We start from the raw sequence: 22,894 nt of genomic DNA, 5'->3' as shown, positions 1-22,894 counted from the left end.
ATATGCTCTTCTTCCTATCGCCATCCGCACTGAGTTGAAATCAACTCATTGCAGTCTCCTATTGTAACTTGCTCTGTCCCAGGGCCTTAAATCTATGTAACTCCTTACTTCCCTCCGTTTCTGCTTCCTCCGATAAACTTCAGATTTTAAAAAATGGATCTTGGCATCACTTCCACTACATCCTGATGGTCTTAATTTTCCTGTTTCTAATCTTGCCTTGATGCACTTTGCAGTGCAGACTTTTAATTTGGTTTCTCAATTATGCTTCACTGAAGTTGCAATGATACTGATTTGCCCTATACAGTAGTAGATTTTCTGCAAAACGGCATTTAATAAGCATACCCAAGGATGATGTGTTTCTGGATGCATTCATATAATCGAGTGGCTGAGATGCCATAAGAGTTAATCAAAGTTTGTTTGTATGCAGATTCTTGACTGTTTTGAGTCAGTATTTGTACCCACACTGATTTTGACAGACCGACCTAACGAGGGCATAATGCATTGGAGTACACCACATTATGACCGTTCTATGATTGCAGTGACTTGGTGTGGTACTCTTTCACCCCTCGGACCTGGGTTTGAAGCCAGCTAGACTGCCACCCCATAGGATCCTACAGATTATGGCTGCATGTGCCCAGCTCATTGTATGTGTGAATCCACAGCACAAAACTGCCTGTATTAGCTACAGATTGGCACTAATTTATGTGCCAAACTATGAAGATGGAATTTGAGGACCGGATCTTGAGCAAAAGAAGCACCAAGCTAATTTAAAGCAGGAACTACTTGTTTCATGTCGTTGGCGGGTGAATTAGCCTTCCACACAGAGCAGTAGAATGCAGGCTCAGTTGAGGGATTCAAAATTGAAATTAACTCAATTCTTGATTCAGCAAAGACTAAAAGGCTTTAGGTAAGTCAAGATGAAAAATGGTAGCCTTCGATCCTGAAACTGAAGCTGGATGGTAGGGGGCATATTCCATTGTGTTGAAGCATTCATCACGTAGAGAGGCCATAGGGATAACTAAGGAGTGGAAATGGGAAAAACTCTTGAGGTTGAGATGGCGATCCTTTGTTGAGATGAGGAGAAGATGCTTTACTCTACATCTGGCCTAAGGAATTCCTAACGTGGAACTGCTTGATGCTAACACTGTATGCCAAACCTATTGTATTCACAATACTGATGTCCCTCACCTTCATTATACAGCCATTAAAAACAAATATTCTATTCATTTATAATCTGCCTTTTATAACTGACCATTGGAAATCATGAAGTCCCTTTGTGCTAATATGTGGAAATTGTAATTGATATTTGTAAAATATGGTCATCTTCTAAATTGCAGACCATGAAATAATAAGATAAAATGATGTGTAATATAAAAGATGCTGGGATAAAATATCTAAACGATATCTGCGTATTTTCTATTGAAAGCTTAAAACCAAATTTAAATGTGTGATTAAATAGAATTTAACTAATAGTAATATTTATGGGGAAGGGTGTCCCTTGCTTGGAGGGCTGAAATGTGGCATGTTAATAGGGAGATTTTGAGTACCATGCCATCAGAAGTATTTCCCCCACATCCCGTTTTAAAACTTCTAACCTTGTTAGGTATTTGTATATGAATCTGCACTAACCAACAACAAATGACATCTTCTGAAAAGGGTAAATTAATGCTGCTGGTGTTGAAAGAGGTGTTTTGTGTATCCTGACCTTTTGTAACACCGTTTCATGGTAAGATGCAAAGCAGCCATTCACTGGGGACTATTCTATTGCTGCCAGTAGTTTCTATTACTGTTGGTAGTATCACGTGCTGAATGTCATTCGCCTGTTTCAGGCTGTAGAATTTATTCTGTGATCCACTGCGACATGGATTAAAGTAGACATTATCTGTTTTACTTTGAGTATGCTAAACCAGAAACTTAATGATTTTTGTGCACCAAATCACCCATTTGGATCATAGTTAAAATATGTATACTTCAACTACATTCTTCTGCATGCATGCAAGACATTTTGCCAATAAATTGGCATGGATTCCTTAATGTAAAATTCAATTTTGTTTCCCATTTTGAAGTATTTAGCAATTCAGTGAGTCTATACCAGGATTTTGTAAACGTCAATACAATACAATTTACAGGTAGGTGGCGTCGGTTCGGGTCGGGGGAGGGAAAGAGAGAGAGAGAGAGAGAGAGAAGGTCAGGTCGGATCCAGTCCGGGAGTGGGAGTTGGGTCGGGTCCAGTGGGGGGGGGGGGGGGTCGGGGAGGCGGGGAGCGGGAACAGGAGCGCGGGTCGGGTCCAGTCGTGGGGGCGGGGAGCGGGAACAGGAGCGCGGGTCGGGTCCAGTCGTGGGGGTGGGGAGCGGGAACAGGAGCGCGGGTCGAGGCGGGGAGCGGGAACAGGAGCGCAGGTCGGGTCGGGTCAGTCGGGGGGGTGGGCGCGGGTGTTGGGTCTGTCCGGAGGCGGGGGGAGCGGGTGTCGGGTCTGGTCTGGTCCGGAGGCGGTGGGGGGGAGCGGGTGTCGGGTCTGGTCCGGGGGCGGGGAGCGGGGAGCGGGGAGCGAGTGTCGGGTCTGGTCGGGGGTGGTGGGGGAGCAGGAGCTGGCTGTGGGAGGAGCCTTATTCACGCAGCCCCAGTGAGGCCATTCAGCCAGGGCTAGGGGCTGCGTGCTTCGGGCCCCTCCCACACAATTCGGCGCCTGGAGCTACTGCACTTGCGTGCCCACTGTAGGGCGCATGTGCAGAGGTCCCGGACCTGGCTCCGCCCCCCCACAGCTCGTGCTGGCTGCGCCGAGGGCCAGAGGACCTGCAAGTAGGTGGAGAATACCGAGGATTTTTTTAGGCGCACTTTGTGGCGCGAAAAATGGGCGTCCAGGTCGGGACTGCGCCGCTCTAGGCGCGTGTGGAAACTTGGGCCCATAATCCTGCATTTACAAATATAGATTTATATTTTTTTTAAACTCTGAAGTAACTTTTTCTGAAGTAAATTCACAGAAGTACATTCAGATGTACATTTTGTGTCATTGCATGGTGTTTGTAAGAGGAGTGCAGCAATACATCCAGATTTATGGGCATAAATGCTCATGCTGGGAGCAACACTGATTGGAGTTTTTTTTTAAATCGTAGCCAATCTTTCCAATTCTTTGTCAGATCACAAACGCCAGAGGTCACCTTGCACACATCAAGGATCACTCTGCACCAATGCTCTTAGCCAAAAGGCCTAGAGCCACTGCACCGTTCCTGGAAGTACTGCAATACCAGGTTCGTGCCATGGAGGTGGATGGGTCAAACCACCCCACACACCTCCTATTGGAGTTGAAGCAGTTTGTTGGGCCTTGGCTGCTGGGGATTTGTTAGGCCTGCAGCTTGATTCTATAGCCTTGTCTAGTATTGACATGCCCTTCATGGTCAGTGGATGGGTTGGTGTGTTCAGTGAGCCTCCAGGAACAGACTCCAGATTACAATGGAATGTGGAGGATGAGCATTCTTTGCTGTGATTGGGATTGTTCTTCTCGTTTCAATGGCGTAAAGTTACAAAAGATGATCTTTTTTGAATAGTTTTCATGCTAAATCTGAGTATATCAAAGTGTATTGATGTACAGTATCCATGTTAATCACAATCTGGATAACATATTGATCTGATTTCTTCTGTGTAAAGGTCTTTTTATCCAACTAAATTCTTCAGTTCAGCCATTGGGATTAATGCTTTGTAATGTAATAAGAGAAGTACATGTTCCTTCTGACTATTACAAATATTTTTAGAGCGCGAGCGTGTTTCAGGGCTCTGCTAAATACTGGATCTTGCACTAGATGGTGAGTATAGCACACAAATTAACTGACATTTGCCTTCCTCAGACATGTAGGTATTTGTGCTTTAGCCTATTTTACACTCTGGCTTTCTGGAAATTGCAGACTTTGCTGGTTGTGTGCGTGCTCCGAATTGAAACGAATCTGTACTGAGTTTAGAATGTTCAAAGGGTCTGTCGGAGTGTGACGAGCCCCCATGACCCAGTGAAGGCATTCCAATAGCATTCTGTCCCCTGCACACGTGACTCTGCTTGTGCAAACCGTGTGTGTGTGTGTGTGTGTGTGTGTGTGTGTGTGTGTGTGTGGGCTGCACTTGGAGCCCTGCAGGTGCCCATAGCAACAGTGCAATTAGATTGATTCAGTCCTTGGCTGTAGGTTGGCCAGCCCTATATAGTGAGGTGGCTGCAGAGGCCAGAATTAGCCTTATGCAAGGTGTTGGCTGGGCTTGCTTATAAACCCCTTTTATTCTGTGTTTTTGATCTCTATCTATCAATGTTCTGTGGCAATTTTGCTAACTTGAGTAAAACATTTTCAGCCAATGATCAATTTAGAATCTGTCTGTGCTCCGAGATAAGCAAGTCTTGTATTTCTCCTTGCCCCACTCCCTTTTTCCAGCAATCTTTAACAGTTTCAGTTACTTGTGATCAAACAGCCAGTAATTGAGTATTCAACAACAACAACTTGTATTTATATAGTGCCTTTAACACAGTAAAACGTCCCAAGGCGCTTCACAGAAGTATAAGACACAAAATTTGGCACTGAGCCCCATAAGGAGAAATTAGGGCAGGTGACCAAAATCTTAGAGGTTGGTTTTAAGGAGCGTCTTAAAGGAAGAAAGAGAGGTGGAGAGGTTCAAGCAGGGAATTCCAGAGCTTGGGGCCGGCCACCAATTCCAGAGCACGGCCACCAATAGTTGAGCGATTTTATAATCCGGGATGCTCAAGGGGGCAGAATTAATGGAGCACAGATATCTCTGGATGGGGGATGGGGGGGGTGGCGGAGGGAGGAGGTTGTGGGGCTGGAGGAGTGTTGTGGGGCTGGAGGAGATTACAGAGATAGGGAGGGGCGAGACCATGGAGGGATTTGAAAATAAGGATGAGAATTTTGAAATCGAGGTGTTGCTTAACCGGGAGCCAATGTAGGTGGGTGAGCGGGACTTGGTGCGAGTTAGGACACGGGCTGCCGAGTTTTGGACAAGCTCAAGTTTGCGGCGGGTGCAAGGTGGGAGCAAGGCCAGGAGAGCATTGGAATAGTCAAGTCTAGAAGTAACAAAGGCATGGATGAGAGTTTCAGCAGATGAGCTGAGGCGGAGGTGGAAGTTGGTGATCTTGTAACACGCATTACACTCGACTGAAAATCACCTGCAATGCAATTGTCCCTTGTGCGTTTAGTGAAATGATGGGGATAGCGCGTGTATGAGTATTGTCGGTTGCTCTCTCGGTTTTGTTCACACTGTCAGTAATGGAGGGAACCTGTTCTCTCCGTCGGCTGCACTCTATAGTATAAAGAAACCAAGCTCCTTTATCCTAATGACCATTGTAGATCCACCAGAATATGGACGTACGATTCTGCAGTTTGGATAAGGGAAACTTGTAGCAATGTAAATGTGGAGCAGGTTCTGTGAACGCCGGATCAAATCCATGTCCATGGCACGTATTAAGATTTGCTCCATAATACGAATGAAGTGGTCCAGAATCAGTGTTTTGCTACAGTCGGATATACAGGCAACTCTCGATTATCCGGGTCCCTCGGGGATTGGGCTATTCCGGATAAACAATTTTTCCGTTGGGTTGAGTCTACATTTTTAAAGTTAAAACTTTGTGTTGATTCATTAAACAGTAACAAAAGATGGACATTACCAGCATGCATGTACAGGTTCTGTGCCTGGAACCCGGTGCCGGTCCTGCCTCCGTTCTTAACGTCAGTGGTGGCCGCAAGAGACAGCGGCTCCAGCAGCGCGCGCACACCAGCAAAGCAAGGGCAGAGGAGGGTGATTTTTACGGTGTATGTGAGAGAGAGTGAGAGAGAGAGAATGTGCGAAAGAATGAGCAAATACAAATGAGTACAGTGTTTGGAAGGTGATTTTTCCAAATTATTTGGAGCTGTCTTTTCACTTGTTAGCGACAGAATTTTAAATCCCGTTGCAATGGTTTCCCGTTTGATCCGTGTACAGATAATTGAGAGTTGCCTGTAGTATATTTGAAGGGGTCTATCGTAATGCATGTCATTCTTCACGATAAATATCACAATTTAGCCAGGAAAATGTTTTGGAAGGTGAAAAATGCATATATCCAAAGAACAGTGGATGGTCAAGAATGAATTCTAGACATGTATGTGGTCCCATGGTGGCTTTGGGAGCACTGCTATTCCCAGAACACCAGAATCACAACCTAAAAATACCATTCCGCTGCTGTGAAAGTACAGCTTGTGCGTCTGTCTGCCTTGAAGTTGAAAACCATTTCCTGCATAGAAACCTAAATGCCTTCCTCTGGCAGATTCTTTATCTGCATTCTTGGTCTGTGTCTTTTTGGCTGTTTTATGACCTTTCCTTGCAAAAATATTTTGGGAGCAAATGAGAAGGGAACACAGGATGGAAAACTCAAACTGGACACAGTAAACGAATTGGAGGGCAGTGAGAGAGGGGAAAGAGAAAAATAAGATTGAACATTTTGCCCATAAATTTGCCCTTCGAGATGCCCCTGTGCTCTACATGGCTCATAACCAAGGTTAATCAATGTGACGCCAGGCTTTATGTAGGCCACTCTTGAACTGGCTGTGTACTGCTGCCAACTTGTGTGGTTTTGTTTGCGCATACCATCTCAACCGACAGCTTACATCTGAGATCATGGGCTCCTCTGGTAAGGAGTCATACACACGGGTCTAACCAATATTGAGAAAGCTAAGCGAAGGGTCAAGGTCTACAATGCCAGACATGCCAAAGTTGAAAAATTGGGAGAGGGGATAAATCAAGTGGAGAGTAGTTGATACCAAGTTTGGGCATTGAGTCTGTAAGAGGAAGGGAAGACAAAAGGTGGCGAGCAGTTCTGCAGTTTCGAGACCAATCAGTGCTCCTAATTCTGCCCCTAGTCTTCATTCAAGCCTGTGGGTTGGTTTTGTATTGATTAAATGCCATTGGCTCCCAGTGTACAGGCAGCAGCAATCCCTGCAAGCTTGCCAGACTGTTCAGGCTGGTGGTGGAAACCATTTTTTCTTTAAAAACCAGATCTTCCTGATGGCTAGCCTCAGTGAATCTGTCGTATTTCTGGACCTGGCAGTGCTAGCATGAGTCTCGTGCAATATAGCAGCAGCTAATAACATTTCTGATCTGCCATGAAACAAATCTGCTGTTGGTGCAGTTATTTCTGAATGATGCTGCATTTTCTTTGAATTCAGTGACCACTTTCTAACAGTACTGTTGCTCTTTTTTTCCTTCCTTAAAGCAAATGCTGATGAAACAACAAGAGAGATTGTCGGAAAGAGAACAGGATATCGAAGAACAAATTTATAAACTGAAGACTGATAAAAGTGTGATTGAGGTAAATGAAATTTAATATTTAAACCTCTTAACCTTGCAGTCGAACTCCTTTAGATTGCACGAACGTGAAATGGAGTCAGTTTAACACGGTTAGCTGAGACGTCAAACATTTCTCTCTCAGACTTACTTTGGAGAATTGCACTCGTCAAGCTGATGAATGGTGCCATTAAGTAAGCAGATCATTATTCTGGCTTTATCGGTTAGGCATGACTGTTGTAAATCTCCTGTTCTAAATTCCCCTCTGCATCTCCTGATTTCGCCGCCCATAGAATTCCCTACTCACTCTCCTTCCCTTCTCTTCGAATGTGCTGAATTAGTTAGTATTTTGGTTGAAAACTAGGTGCAGCCTAGCTGAAGTGCCAGTTTGACTTAGCTGGGAACACTCCTCAATCAGACTAACTCGAGCTCAATACTTGAGCACCTAATCTTGGCTGACACTTGTGCAGTACTGAAGGACTGTCGGGTGCCTTCATTTGGATGAGACATTAAGTCAAGGTGTGAACATAAAGGGTCACATAGCACTGTGCAAAGATTTGTAAGGCTGCTCTGGTGTCCTGTCGCTTAATATCACCAAAACCGATTAATTGGTGCTGTTTGTGATACCGTGCTGTGTACAAATTGATCACTGCATTAGTTTCCACAAGTGACTGCACTTTTGAGTCATTCAGGCTAAAGAAACCTATTGGTTGTGAACAGGTTTGGAACATCCTGAGAACACAACAATTGCAAGTGCATTCTTGCTTTCATTTCCCATAAGAGCTATAACAGAATAAAAACTTGAATCCCATCTGCCTGGAATGGATCTGCATCTCTTGGACAGAGTTCTAACATGCTGCATCACTAAGGTTGATTGTCAGGGCTTTGATGAAAAAGTCAAACATGAGGGAGCAAGTATTTGGGGCAGACAAGTGGACATCAATGGGAAATTAGGCAAATGGCTTGGGGTGAGGAGGGGATGGGGACCTGTACAATGAGATATTGAGGGAGAAATGCAGAGCCCCCCCCTTTTCCCAAGAGGGAATGTGCTTTATCATAAATAGTCAGCTTTTAGTAATTAGTTCTGTGCATTCCAACAATTGTGGCTGGTCGGTTATCCCCTACTGCTGGAATTGTGCCTGCAATCTGATGTGTGGTATCAGTGGCAGTAATGTTGCAATTGATATAGATGTTCAGGGCCTGTTTTGCCACTCTTGGTTGAAGTGCATGTCTATAATGAAAAAAGTTAAGTTTAGGCGCATTTCAACAGTGAACTGAAGTCCTGTTTGTAGCAAATCCTACAAGTACAAATTTGGCCACACAAGGTTTGTTCTATTGATTACCTTTACTGCATTACTGGAGATTATAGGCCTATAAAAGGCACAGCAGGGAGTCCGGGGCCCAGTGTCGGCAGCAGTGTCGAGGAGGTCCGTTGGTGAGGCTTATAAAAGGCACAGCAGGGAATCCGGGGATCAGCGTCGAGGAGGTGTGTTGGTGAGGCCTATAAAAGGCACAGCAGGGAGTCTGGGGCCCAGCGTCGGCGGCAGTCGGGAGCAGCGTCGGAGGTCCATTGGTGAGGCCTATAAAAGGCACAGCAGGGAGTCTGGGGCCCAGCGTCGGCGGCAGTCGGGAGCAGCGTCGAGGAGGTCCGTTGGTGAGGCCTATGGCCTATAAAAGGCACAGCAGGGAGTCCGGGGCTCAGCGTCGGCGGCAGTCGGGAGCAGCGTCGAGGAGGTTCGTTGGTGAGGCCTATAAAAGGCACAGCAGGGAGTCCGGGGCCCAGCGTCAAGGAGGTCCGTTGGTGAGGCCTATAAAAGGCGAGCCGGTGCAGCTACAGGGAGAAGGCAAAAAAGAAGTAGAAAGAAACAGAAAGGTGACGTCACAGCCAAGAGGGTAAGTGATTGGTGAGTAGTTTTTCTTTTTTCTCTTCTATAACAGTGAGTAAACTTTAGCATTGTTGTTGCTTATCAAAGGCTTAAGTCATGGCAGGACTGCTCGGTCACATGTTATGCTCCTCCTGTACCATATGGGAACTTGGGGACAACACCAGTGTTCCTGACGACTACGTGTGCGGGAAATGTATCCGCCTCCAGTTCTTGACGGACCGCATTGCGGAGTTGGAGCTGAGGGTGGATTCACTCTGGAGCATCCACGATGCTGAGAATGACGTGAGTAGCATGTGTAGCGAGTTGGTCGTACCGCAGGTAAAGGGTCCACAGCCAGATAGGGAATGGAAGACCAGCAGGAAGAGCAGTGCAAGGAAGGTAGTGCAGGGGTCCCCTGTGGTCATCCCCCTGCAAAACAGATACACTGCTTTGGGTACTGTTGGGGGGGGGGGGGATGTCTCATCAGGGGAGGGCAACAGCAGCCAAGTTCATGGCACTATGGCTGGCTCTGTTGCACAGGAGGGCAGCAAAAAGAGTGGGAGAGCGATAGTGATAGGGGATTCAATTGTAAGGGGAATCAATAGGCGTTTCTGCTGCCGCAACCGAGACTCCAGGATGGTATGTTGCCTCCCTGGTGCAAGGGTCAAGGATGTCTCGGAGCGGGTGCAGAACATTCTAAAAAGGGAGGGAGAACAGCCAGTTGTCATGGTGCACATTGGTACCAACGACATAGGTAAAAAAAGGGATGAGGTCCTACGAAACAAATTTAAGGAGCTAGGAGCTAAATTAAAAGGTAGGACCTCAAAAGTAGTAATCTCGGGATTGCTACCAGTACCACGTGCTAGTCAGAGTAGGAATCACAGGATAGCGCAGATGAATACGTGGCTTGAGCAGTGGTGCAGCAGGGAGGGATTCAAATTCCTGGAACCGGTTCTGGGGGAGGTGGGACCAGTATAAACCGGACGGTCTGCACCTGGGCAGGACCGGAACCAATGTCCTCGGGGGAGTATTTGCGAGTGTTGTTGGGGAGGAGTTAAACTAATATGGCGGGGGATGGGAACCAATGCAGGGAGACAGAGGGAAACAAAAAGGAGACAAAAGCAAAAGACAGAAAGAAGATGAGGAAAAGTGGAGGGCAGAGAAACCCAAGGCAAAGAACAAAAAGGGCCACTGTACAGCAAAATTCTAAAAGGACAAAGGGTGTTAAAAAAACAAGCCTGAAGGCTTTGTGTCTTAATGCAAGGAGTATCCGCAATAAGGTAGATGAATTAACTGTGCAAATAGATGTTAACAAATATGATGTGATTGGGATTACGGAGACGTGGCTCCAGGATGATCAGGGCTGGGAACTCAACATCCAGGGGTATTCAACATTCAGGAAGGATAGAACAAAAGGAAAAGGAGGTGGGGTAGCATTGCTGGTTAAGGAGGAGATTAATGCAATAGTTAGGAAGGACATTAGCTTGGATGATGCGGAATCTATATGGGTAGAGCTGCAGAACACCAAAGGGCAAAAAACATTAGTGGGAGTTGTGTGCAGACCTCCAAACAGTAGTAGTGATGTTGGGGAGGGCATCAAACAGGAAATTAGGGGTGCATGCAATAAAGGTGCAGCAGTTATAATGGGTGACTTTAATATGCACATAGATTGGGCTAACCAAACTGGAAGCAATACGGTGGAGGAGGATTTCCTGGAGTGCATAAGGGATGGTTTTCTAGACCAATATGTCGAGGAACCAACTAGGGGGGAGGCCATCTTAGACTGGGTGTTGTGTAATGAGAGAGGATTAATTAGCAATCTTGTTGTGCGAGGCCCCTTGGGGAAGAGTGACCATAATATGGTGGAATTCTGCATTAGGATGGAGAATGAAACAGTTAATTCAGAGACTATGGTCCAGAACTTAAAGAAGGCTAACTTTGAAGGTATGAGGCGTCAATTGGCTGGGATAGATTGGCGAATGATACTTGGGGGGTTGACTGTGGATGGGCAATGGCAGACATTTAGAGACCGCATGGATGAACTACAACAATTGTACATTCTTGTCTGGCGTAAAAATAAAAAAGGGAAGGTGGCTCAACCGTGGCTATCAAGGGAAATCAGGGATAGTATTAAAGCCAAGGAAGTGGCATACAAATTGGCCAGAAATAGCAGCGAACCCGGGGACTGGGAGAAATTTAGAACTCAGCAGAGGAGGACAAAGGGTTTGATTAGGGCAGGGAAAATGGAGTACGAGAAGAAGCTTGCAGGGAACATTAAGACGGATTGCAAAAGTTTCTATAGATATGTACAGAGAAAAAGGTTAGTAAAGACAAATGTAGGTCCCCTGCAGTCAGAATCAGGGGAAGTCCTAACAGGGAACAAAGAAATGGCGGACCAATTGAACAAGTACTTTGGTTCGGTATTCACTAAGGAGGACACAAACAACCTTCTGGATATAAAAGGGGTCAGAGGGTCGAGTAAGGAGGAGGAACTGAGGGAAATCCTTATTAGTCGGGAAATTGTGTTGGGGAAATTGATGGGATTGAAGGCCAATAAATCCTTAGGGCCTGATGGACTGCATCCCAGAATACTTAAGGAGGTGGCCTTGGAAATAGCGGATGCATTGACAGTCATTTTCCAACATTCCATTGACTCTGGATCAGTTCCTATGGAGTGGAGGGTAGCCAATGTAACCCCACTTTTTTAAAAAGGAGGGAGAGAAAACAGGGAATTATAGACCGGTCAGCCTGACATCAGTAGTGGGTAAAATGATGGAATCAATTATTAAGGATGTCATAGCAATGCATTTGGAAAGAGGTGACATGATAGATCCAAGTCAGCATGAATTTGTGAAAGGGAAATCATGCTTGACAAATCTTCTGGAATTTTTTGAGGATGTTTCCAGTAGAGTGGACAAGGGAGAACCAGTTGATGTGGTATATTTGGACTGCAGAAGGCTTTCGACAAGGTCCCACACAAGAGATTAATGTGCAAAGTTACAGCACATGGGATTGGGGGTAGTGTGCTGACATGGATTGAGAACTGGTTGTCAGACAGGAAGCAAAGAGTAGGAGTAAATGGGTACTTTTCAGAATGGCAGGCAGTGACTAATGGGGTACCGCAAGGTTCTGTGCTGGGGCCCCAGCTGTTTACACTGTACATTAATGATTTAGACGAGGGGATTAAATGTAGTATCTCCAAATTTGCGGATAACACCAAGTTGGGTGGCAGTGTGAGCTGCGAGGAGGATGCTATGAGGCTGCAGAGCGACTTGGATAGGTTAGGTGAGTGGGCAAATGCATGGCAGATGAAGTATAATGTGGATAAATGTGAGGTTATCCACTTTGGTGGTAAAAACAGAGAGACAGACTATTATCTGAATGATGACAGATTAGGAAAAGGGGAGGTGCAACGAGACCTGGGTGTCATGGTACATCAGTCATTGAAGGTTGACATGTAGGTACAGCAGGCGGTTAAGAAAGCAAATGGCATGTTGGCCTTCATAGCGAGGGGATTTGAGTACAGGGGCAGAGAGGTGTTGCTACAGTTGTACAGGGCCTTGGTGAGGCCACACCTGGAGTATTGTGTACAGTTTTGGTCTCCTAACCTGAGGAAGGACATTCTTGCTATTGAGGGAGTGCAGCGAAGGTTCACCAGACTGATTCCCGGGATGGCGGGACTGACCTATCAAGAAAGACTGGATTAACTGGGCTTGTATTCACGAGTTCAGAAAAATGAGAGGGGACCTCATAGAAACGTTTAAAATTCTGACGGGGTTAGACAGGTAAGATGCAGGAAGAATGTTCCTAATTTTGGGGAAGTCCAGAACCAGGGGACACAGTCTAAGGATAAGGGGTAAGCCATTTAGCACCAAGATGAGGAGAAACTTCTTCACCCAGAGAGTGGTGAACCTGTGGAATTCTCTACCACAGAAAGTTGTTGAGGCCAATTCACTAAATATATTCAAAAAGGAGTTAGATGAAGTCCTTACTACTAGGGGGATCAAGGGGTATGGCGAGAAAGCAGGAATGGGGTACTGAAGTTGCATGTTCAGCCATGAACTCATTGAATGGCGGTGCAGGCTAGAAGGGCCGAATGGCCTACTCCTGCACCTATTTTCTATGTTTCTATTAAATTTCCAGGTTATGTTACCAGAGAGAGAGCGCAAGAGAGAGCGCGAGAGAGAGCGAGAGCGAGAGCGACATCATTATGGATGAGGAAGTCCATTCGGTCTGTCTGATCTCCTAACTTTTTTTCTATACTTTTAACAATCTTGTAAGTGTCAGTTGTGGCTCAGTGGGTAGCACTCTCTCCTCCGAGTCAGAAGGTTGTGGGTTCAAGTCCTACTCCAGAGACTTGAGCACACAAATCTAGGCTGACACTCCAGTGCTGTCGGTGTCGTCTTTCAGATGTGACATTAAACTGAGGCCTCATCTCTCTCAGGTGGTCGTAAAAGATCCTGTGGCACTATTTCGAAGAAGAGCAGTGGAGTTCTCCCTGGTACCTGGGCCAGTGTCACAAAAACAGATTATCTGGTTGTTATCACATTGGTGTTTGTGGGAGCTTGCTTTGTGCAAATTGACTGCTGCATTTCTTGTATCATAACAGTGAATACACTTCAAAAATTACTTTGTTGGCTGTAAAGCACTTTGGGATGTCTGGTGGTCATGAAAGGCAATTATAAAAATGCAAGTCGTTTTTTCTTTCTATATCTCGAAGATCACTTCTCGGGCACCTCCTTGTCGATCCAATCTTTCTTCGTAACTCATACTCGTGACACTAGGAATTAGCTTTGTGGCTCTTGTCTGCACTGCCTCCATCGCTTGAATGACTCACTCTCGTTTTTTGGCAGCCAGAACTGTATTCAAGGTGAAGCCTGACTAGTGCGTTGTGAAGTTTGATCATTACCTCCTCTGATTTATACTCTACCGTTTGGCTGTGTAGTTCAACATTTTATTGGCTTTGTTGATTGCTACTCCGCATTGCTTGGACATATTTAGCGTTGTCTACCAATATTCTTGGGTCTCCTTTTGGCTTTATCCAAGCTATTACCACACCATTCATGGAGTACATAGACCATCTATTTTTTTCTTTTTTCTGTGATTCCTGTGCCCTCACCAATGGTGTACATCCGCTTTCTATTAAAGTTCAGATGATTGCTCCAATAGATTTAACTGATCATCACATTCATGTCAAGGGAGGTCTTCCTTCCATAAATATCAAGGGATGACTTGAGTACTCCAGCCCACATGGCCGTCAAGCATTGTTGTACGCATTTAAGTAAGGACTTCAAAAACAACAACTTGTATTTATGTGGCGCCTTTGACATCGTAAAACGTCTCCAGATATTTCACTACTACAACAACAACAACATATTTATATAGGGCCTTTAACGTAATGAAGCGTCCCAAGGCGCTTCACAGGAGTATTATGAGATAAAATATTTGACACCGAGCCGCATAAGTAGAAATTAGGACAGGTGACCAAAAGCTTGGTCGAAAAGGTAGGTTTTAAAGAGCATCTTGAAGGAGGAAAGGGAGGCGGAAAGCTTTAGGCAGGGAGTTCCTGCCTAGGCAACAGAAGGCACGGCCACCAATGGGTTGAGTGATTATAATCAGGGATGCTCGATAGGGCAGAATTCGAGGAGTGCAGACGTGGGGGGCTGGGTTGGAGGAGATTAGAGATGGGGAGGGGCGAGGCCAAGGAAGGATTTGAAAATAAGGATGAGAGTTTTGAAATCGAGGCGTTGCTTAACTAAACCAGTGTCGGTCAGCGAGCACAGGGGGTGATGGGTGAGCGGACTTGGTGCAAGTTAGGGCACTGGAAATCGAGTTTTGGATCACCTCTAGTTTACGTAGGGTAGAATGTGGGAGGGCAGTTAGGAGTGCGTTGGAATAGTCAAGCCTAGAGATAACAAAGGAATGGATGAGGGTTTCAGCAGCAGAGGCAGCTGGCTGCAGCTCACAGCATGCACCTGTGCATACAACCCCTAGGATCATTTTAATAAATGATTGACAGCAAGATATTCACAGGTTGCATCAGAACTTACTGTTTGTGGTGATGACAGACTCAGCTTACAATGAGTACTTAATAAAATAAAAATCCTCACGATAATGAAAGCAAGCAAAATTTGTTCTTGTATATTTAAAAAAAAACACTATCAAACATGAGAAAGTATGAACTCCAACATTCTCCCCTGCCCCGAGGTAAATTTTCCTGAAAGAAACACACAATTTGATTACTGTATTCAAAAATTATATTCAAGCAGTTGCACATTTTTTTATTTATTCTAAATAATTGCAGGGATATGGGGAATGATCAGGGGAGTGGGACTAACTGAATTGCTCTTCGAAAGCGCTGGCGCAGACTCGATGGGCCGAATGGCCTCCCATCTGTGCTGTACGATTCTATTCTATTTAGATGTACAGATTTTTTGGTGGGAGTTAGGACTCTGGCAGCTGAGTTTTGGATCACCACTAGTTTACGTAGGGTAGAATGTGGGAGGCCAGCCAGGAGTGCGTTGGAATAGTCCAGTCTAGAGGTAACAAAGGTATGTATGAGGGCTTCAGTAGCGGACAAAACATTTGTCACTGAGCTACATAAGGAGAAATTAGGGCAGGTGACCAAAAGCTTGCTCAAAGTCTGAACACTGGGTAGGGAGGCCATCTGACATTGCCTCCTTGACATAAAATGAACTCTTATAGAAATACCTTGTACAAGATGATGCAGTTCATCCAAACCTGCTACGTCCAGGGTGAATACGTCCAGTATGGGTACAACGGTGTTTACACATCTTGGGAAAGGCTAAGACATACAGTGGGGACTAGCACATGTTTTTCTCGTCAATGAGAAGTGTTTAATATGCACATTGCCGAGCACAAAGCATTATAAAGATTAATGTTGGCCCATTGTGATGCAAGAAGGCAACTATTCTAGTTGCAGTGAAATCATTTCAATTTTCGTGTCTGTCTATCTGCATTTTGGTGATTTGAGACCTCCTGTAGATAAACAGACGGCTGAGGCGTGGTATTTCCACACTTTAAAAAAAAATCCTGCGCACTCCTTGTACTGGCACAGACGTGAGACTATGCGCATAGCAAGACTTTTGCAATTTACAGGATGTCTGCATCCACAGATAAGCCTAAATGGCACTGATTTCAGACAACCTGGCCTGCCTGATGAGCCATTGGGCTGGATTTGCTTACGGCTTTTGTGACTTTGACTTTTTTTTTGTCGTCATTTTCTAATCTAGTATCTCAATTCTCTCCTTCCACCACCCCCCAACAACCTGTTGCATTTCTCTAGAATGTGTCCAATGCATAAATTAAATCATTTCTGCCACTGCCCCTTTTTTTTTAGGAAAAAGTCCAGCAATTGAAAGAGGAAGTGCGCCTGCAGTATGAGAAAATGCGTCAGATTCTGGAGGAGGATCTGGGGAAGACTTTGGAGCTGATCGATAAAACACGAACAAAGTTCTGTGACGAAAATGCCTCGCAAGTGCATCTGCTAAATGAGCGACTGGAGGAGGCGAAAAAGTTACTGAATTCTGTCCAAAAAATGTGGGACAGAACAGAGGATATCTCATTTATGAAGGCAAGTTTTTAAAACCACACAAGTCAATCTTCAGTGAAGTTGCGGACGGACGCAAAACTAAGTGGTTTTCAGGTGAAGTGGATTAGAAGGTGGGAGATAATGGGACCAGGACATGCAGACATAATTCAATCCCCATGTTCGTCATTTTTTTTTCTCTCTTACTTTGATCTTTTATTCATAATTACGTAAGGCATGTTGGGAAGTCGAGTTGATTGGAGCATAGGATTTTCTCTGCAATACAGGCTGAGGAATTGAGGAAAATGAAAAACTGAAGCGCTCCAGTGGCACTGCTAGCGGGAGATGTTCATTACTATGTGATTCGTTTACATGGATCGTTTCCAGTATAAATGTGGCCATAGGAATTTATAATGGGAAAACTTTTAATTTTCTATAGATATTGCACACCTCTCCATTTTACAGTGCTTTGGAGGTGCACACCTAGGCAAAGCCTTGCCAATGCTGTGGCTGAGCCTCACCCTAGGATGAGTGATTTCCCCTCCTTTGCTTTATTTCTGCCGTGCTGCTGGGGAGGAATCAAAGAGCTGACTATGCAAGGATGTGAACACATGCCTTTAGTGCCGTTAGCGTGTTTGGAAGGTGGTACTGTGCTGCCATGCTGCTGTTGCCAACTGCCGCCTTTGGATATTACTGGCGTCTCTGTTGCAACTTCACCACGTTTTAGCAAACGGGAGTTTTCTGCTTGAAAAGGAGAAATGGAGGTGTCCACAGACTTTAAATGCAGACACACAGGCCTAGAACAGCCCATGTTAACCTCTTCACTGTCGGCTCTGGAGATAGAATGTGTGAAATGAGCAGAAAGATTTAAATGTGTATATATTTATTCATAAATTTAATCCTTAAAGTTTGAAAGCACTTTTCAGCAAAACAAAATATTGGATTGTAATCCTTTTCAATTGAAGCATTCCAAAGGAAAAATCTGTGTGGAATCAAATGGGTGTTTTAAAACCTGTCGTCATCGTGTCTATTCAGCCCAGCATTTAAGGAGTTAAATTGCTTTTGCAAAAAAGGATCTGGGGCTTGGTGGTTCTGCTTTTTAAAGAAAAAAGAGAGTTAAATGATGCACAGAATCGCTCTAATTATTTCATCCTAATTTTCTCATTTTGAAGGTATTAAAATGTTATTGCAATAATCAACGGTTTACAGAAGGATCTTGCTTAAGTTGGCTCAAATAACACTTGCACAGCTAGTTTCCTGTCTTTGTTCTAAGCGGTCAACTATTAACAAATAGTCCTCCATAGGAAAACCGTTTTATTTAAATTCCTGCTCCGAGTTGAGCAGCAATAAGCAGAGAATTACATTCCAAGTTGAGTTGCCATAACTACACAATTCCCAACCTTGTTCCTAATGTCGCTGCATAATTTTCTTTTTTTGTTGCCAGCCCCCTCTCTTTTCCCCCCCCATGTCACTGTAAATCAACAAGCCAATGGAGGTACAAGAACAAAGGTGTTTTACTTGGGGGTATACATGCCAGTAAATAGGGGTGGTATTTTTAATTTAGATTTACATTTTAAAATTCTTTTTTATTTTCCAGTAAGGTTAAGAATCTCAACACTGCATAGTTTTTACCATCTTTAGCATTCGGCTTATGGGACACTTAGCTTTGGGAGTCCAATCCTGGTTTAAATAAATAATTGAAGGTATTTGTGGTCAGAGACATTAGAAGAATGCATTTACAATCCCAGGTTTTAACGTGCTAATAAACTAGGTTGATGTTCAAAATTTGTTGCTTCTAGCATTATTTTTGTCAGACCTTGCCTGAGATAATAACATTGACTTTTGGTTATGTTTTTGAGTTTATTCCCTCCCTCGGCGTCCCCATACTACATGCTGCACCATGGCTAAGAAAAGGACCTGTTCACAGGACTTTGACTTTAGTGCACTGTAACTAGCTGAGTGAGTGTGCTCTGGAGTCACTCTAGTTGATTATTTTTCCTGTCTTCATATAGACAAGAACAACTTGTATTTATATAGCACCTTTTAACACAGTAAATGCCCCAAGGCGCTTCACAGGAGTATTATGAAACACAAAAATTGACACCGAGCCGCATAAGGAGAAATTAGGACAGGTGACGAAAAGTTTGATCAGGTTTTAAGGAGCACCTTAAAGAATGAAAGAGAGGTGGGAGAGATTTAGGCAGGGAATTCCAGAGCTTGGGGTCTAGGCAAAATAAGGCACGCCCACCAATGGACGAGCAAGGTCCCAGGTTCAATCCTATTGTAAGATGAAGCACATGGGATTGGGGGTAGTGTGCTGACATGGATTGAGAACTGGTTGTCAGACAGGAAGCAAAGAGTAGGAGTAAATGGGTACTTTTCGGAATGGCAGGCAGTGACTAGTGGGGTACCGCAGGGTTCTGTGCTGGGGCCCCAGTTGTTTACAGTGTACATTAATGATTTAGACGAGGGGATTAAATGTAGTATCTCCAAATTTGCGGATGACACCAAGTTGGGTGGCAGTGTGAGCTGCGAGGAGGATGCTATGAGGCTGCAGAGTGACTTGGATAGGTTAGGTGAGTGGGCAAATGCGTGGCAGATGAAGTATAATGTGAATAAATGTGAGGTTATCCACTTTGGTGGTTAAAAACAGAGAGACAGACTATTATCTGAATGGTGACAGATTAGGAAAAGGGAAGGTGCAACGAGACCTGGGTGTCATGGTACATCAGTCATTGAAGGTTGGCATGCAGGTACAGCAGGCGGTTAAGAAAGCAAATGGCATGTTGGCCTTCATAGCGAGGGGATTTGAGTACAGGGGCAGGGAGGTGTTGCTACAGTTATACAGGGCCTTGGTGAGGCCACACCTGGAGTATTGTGTACAGTTTTGGTCTCCAAACTTGAGGAAGGACATTTTTGCTATTGAGGGAGTGCAGCGAAGATTCACCAGACTGATTCCCGGGATGGTGGGACTGACCTATCAAGAAAGACTGGATCAACTGGGCTTGTATTCACTGGAGTTCAGAAGAGTGAGAGGGGACCTCATAGAAACGTTTAAAATTCTGACGGGTTTGGACAGGTTGGATGCAGGAAGAATGTTCCCAATGTTGGGGAAGTCCAGAACCAGAGGTCACAGTCTAAGGATAAGGGGTAAGCCATTTAGGACCGAGATAAGGAGAAACTTCTTCACCCAGAGAGTGGTGAACCTGTGGAATTCTCTACCACAGAAAGTAGTTGAGGCCAATTCACTAAATATATTCAAAAGGGAGTTAGATGAAGTCCTTACTACTCGGGGGATCAAGGGGTATGGCGTGAAAGCAGGAAGGGGGTACTGAAGTTGCATGTTCAGCCATGAACTCATTGAATGGTGGTGCAGGCTAGAAGGGCTGAATGGCCTACTCCTGCACCTATTTTCTATGTTTCTATGAGTTAGTGATTTGCGCTGGAGTGGTGGTCGGGGTGCTGCAATTTCTCAGTTTTCCCTATAATAATTGTTGCCCATTGACTTCTGATGAGAATGTATTGATTTACTTATTTGATCGAATTTCATTCCACAACTTAAATTATGCATTTAGCAAGTTTTTGACTTTCCCAAATTTAATATTATGACTGGTTGTAAAACACTAAATTTAGACATTTCTCTTTCCACTCCCACTGCTGCAGTAGCAATTGCTGAACTCTTTTTTTTTTTCCCCCCATCACAGTAATCCATTAATGTAATTATTCTCTGAGGACTGCAGGGATATGTGTGTGTTATGTTCTGCCAATGGCCAGGTGTTCCACCATTCAATTATTGGGGTGGGGGGGGGAGTGGTGAGAAAGCAAGGAATGCATTCTGGGGCCTCGGACTAGTGGGGACAAATTCAGCTGGGGTTCCTGCTCCTGATCACTGTCCTGTGACCCCTGCTGAGAAGTGCCCATGTCTAAACGTTGGCCAAGGACAAGGTGAGACTTGATTAAGGTGCCCTTTCAATTGTATAGCCCGCTTACCATCACTGCCCAGACTCTTGCATGAAGAATGGCAACTTGGATACGTTGCCAGGAGGCTACTAGTTCCCCATCCAGAATCAGGCCTTCAGGATTTTTAAAGAAGAATCTATTGATCGCCAAAGAACTGTTCATTTCTATTCATTCAGTTTTAACTGTGGGATGTGAACATTTTAAAGGATTTTATTAAGAAAAGCTCAGATTCTCTTGCTTCACTCATTTTAAATGTGATTCCATTATACTGTAGAAAACCCAAACTGAAAAGGCTACGAAAGTATGTTATATTTATATTTTTATATTTTTGTTTTTTTTCAGAATACCAAATCGGTAAAAATTTTACTGGAAAGGTAAGCATTAATATGTTGGGTTTTCTAATATGATTAGCCAGAGAATCAAGGTATTTGCATATGAGGGATAAAGTGATGAAAATGGCCTTGATGTAAGCCATGTCTTTTTATGGAAAGCTATAAACCCTGGAATTTACAGAACGCAGAATCTAATCATTATGCTATTAATAATGGCATTAATTCTATTAATTGAACTAGATTCATAAGTTGTATTACTTATAAAATGGCCTTCCCCTGTAAATCAAACCATCTGTCTAATTAGCAAATTTGGATGATATAAATGAGGCCACTATGGACTCTTCATTGAAGTACAATGAGCTGTGTTTGTGCATGATTTGATCAAACTTGATCTGATGCCTTCACAAAATACTCTCATCAGTCTTCTGTGGTATTGCATACAGGGAGTAGTCAAGACCAGGTATAGTCTTTGGGTGAAGCAGGATTAGCAGAGATGGAGAATTGGACTGTGGCATGCAGGTGTAATTCAGTTCCCATTTTAAAGTTATATATTTGTTTCCTGTTTTATATAATGTGGTGTTTTTATATTATTTCAGTAGAAAAACTTAGGACAGGTTGGGAATCAGATGTAGAGTTTCTTGGAGCATGAAGTATGGGCTGAGGATCTGGGAGATGCAAAACTGAAGTGCTACAGTGCTACCACTGGTGGAAGGGTGCAACTACAACGTGACTAATTTGCATTATAAATGTGGGTGTAAGAATTTATAATGGAAAAAGTCGGTGACAAAATCATGGCAACAGGAAGTAAGGTTTTGCATTATTCATTGACTAGGAAGTGTGCACAAATGTAGTATTAATAGAATAGATATGACCAACCACCTCTTCATTGTCTCTCATTCACTGTTATAAAGGGATGAAAGCTGCAAAAGACCAGGTAAAAAGGCAGTAACAACTGAAGTTATTCACACAGTGCCATATTGGGGAACTGAGCATAGCAGACTGATTGACAGATTAATTCTGTCTATCCTCAATTTCTGTTGTAGAACAAATAGAACCCGTTAAATAAAAATAGAAAATGCTGGAAATATTCAGGTCAGGCAGCATCTGTGGAGAGAGATAGAGTTAACGACTCAGGTCGATGACCTTTCATCAGAGCAAGAACCCATTATTACATAAGAACATATGAAATGGGAGAAGGCGTGGGCCATCTGGCCCCTCGAGCCTGCTCTGCCATTCAGTAAGATCATGGCTGATCTGATCTTGGCCTCAACACTTCCCTGCCCGCTCCCCATAACCCTGGATTCCCTTATCGTTCAAAAATCTGTCTATCTCCACCTTAAATACATTCAATGACTCTGCCTCCAGAGCTCTCTGGGGCAGAGAATTCCAAAGATTCACGACCCTCAGAGAAGAAATTCCTCCTCATCTCCGTTTTTAAAAAAAAAAGGAGGTAGACAAAAAGCAGGAAACTATAGACCAGTTAGCCTAATATCTTTGGTTGGGAAAATGTTGGGAGTCCATTATTAAAGAAGCAGTAGCAGGACATTTGGAAAAGCAAAATTCGGTCAGGCAGAATCAGCATGGATTTATGAAGGGGAAGTCATGTTTGACAAATTTGCTGGAGTTCTTTGAGGATGTAACAAACAGGGTAGATAAAGGGGAACCAGTGGATGTGGTGTATTTAGACTTCCAGAAGGTATTTGACAAGGTGCCACATAAAAGGTTACTGCACAAGATAAAAGTTCACGGGGTTGGGGTAATATATTAACATGGATGGAGGATTGGCGAACAGAGAGTCAGGATAAATGGTTCATTCTCTGGTTGGCATCCAGTAACTAGTGGGGTGCTGCAGGGATCAGTGCTAGGACCCCACTATTTACAA

General features: G+C 44.2%; 1 protein-coding gene across 1 annotated transcript in view; it reads left to right on the top strand.

Moving 5' to 3' along the window:
- trim8b (tripartite motif containing 8b) overlaps window positions 1-22,894 on the top strand; it is a 76,408-nt gene that overhangs the window by 38,295 nt on the left and 15,219 nt on the right. The window contains 3 exon segments of the mRNA XM_070876483.1: window positions 7,236-7,331; window positions 16,532-16,765; window positions 21,023-21,054. Of these exon segments, the coding sequence (XP_070732584.1) occupies window positions 7,236-7,331; window positions 16,532-16,765; window positions 21,023-21,054 (362 nt within the window).

The sequence above is a fragment of the Pristiophorus japonicus genome, chromosome 3, assembly GCF_044704955.1.
Source record: "Pristiophorus japonicus isolate sPriJap1 chromosome 3, sPriJap1.hap1, whole genome shotgun sequence".
Classification (NCBI taxonomy): domain Eukaryota; kingdom Metazoa; phylum Chordata; class Chondrichthyes; family Pristiophoridae; genus Pristiophorus; species Pristiophorus japonicus.
This window is presented reverse-complemented; position numbering and strand designations above follow the sequence as displayed.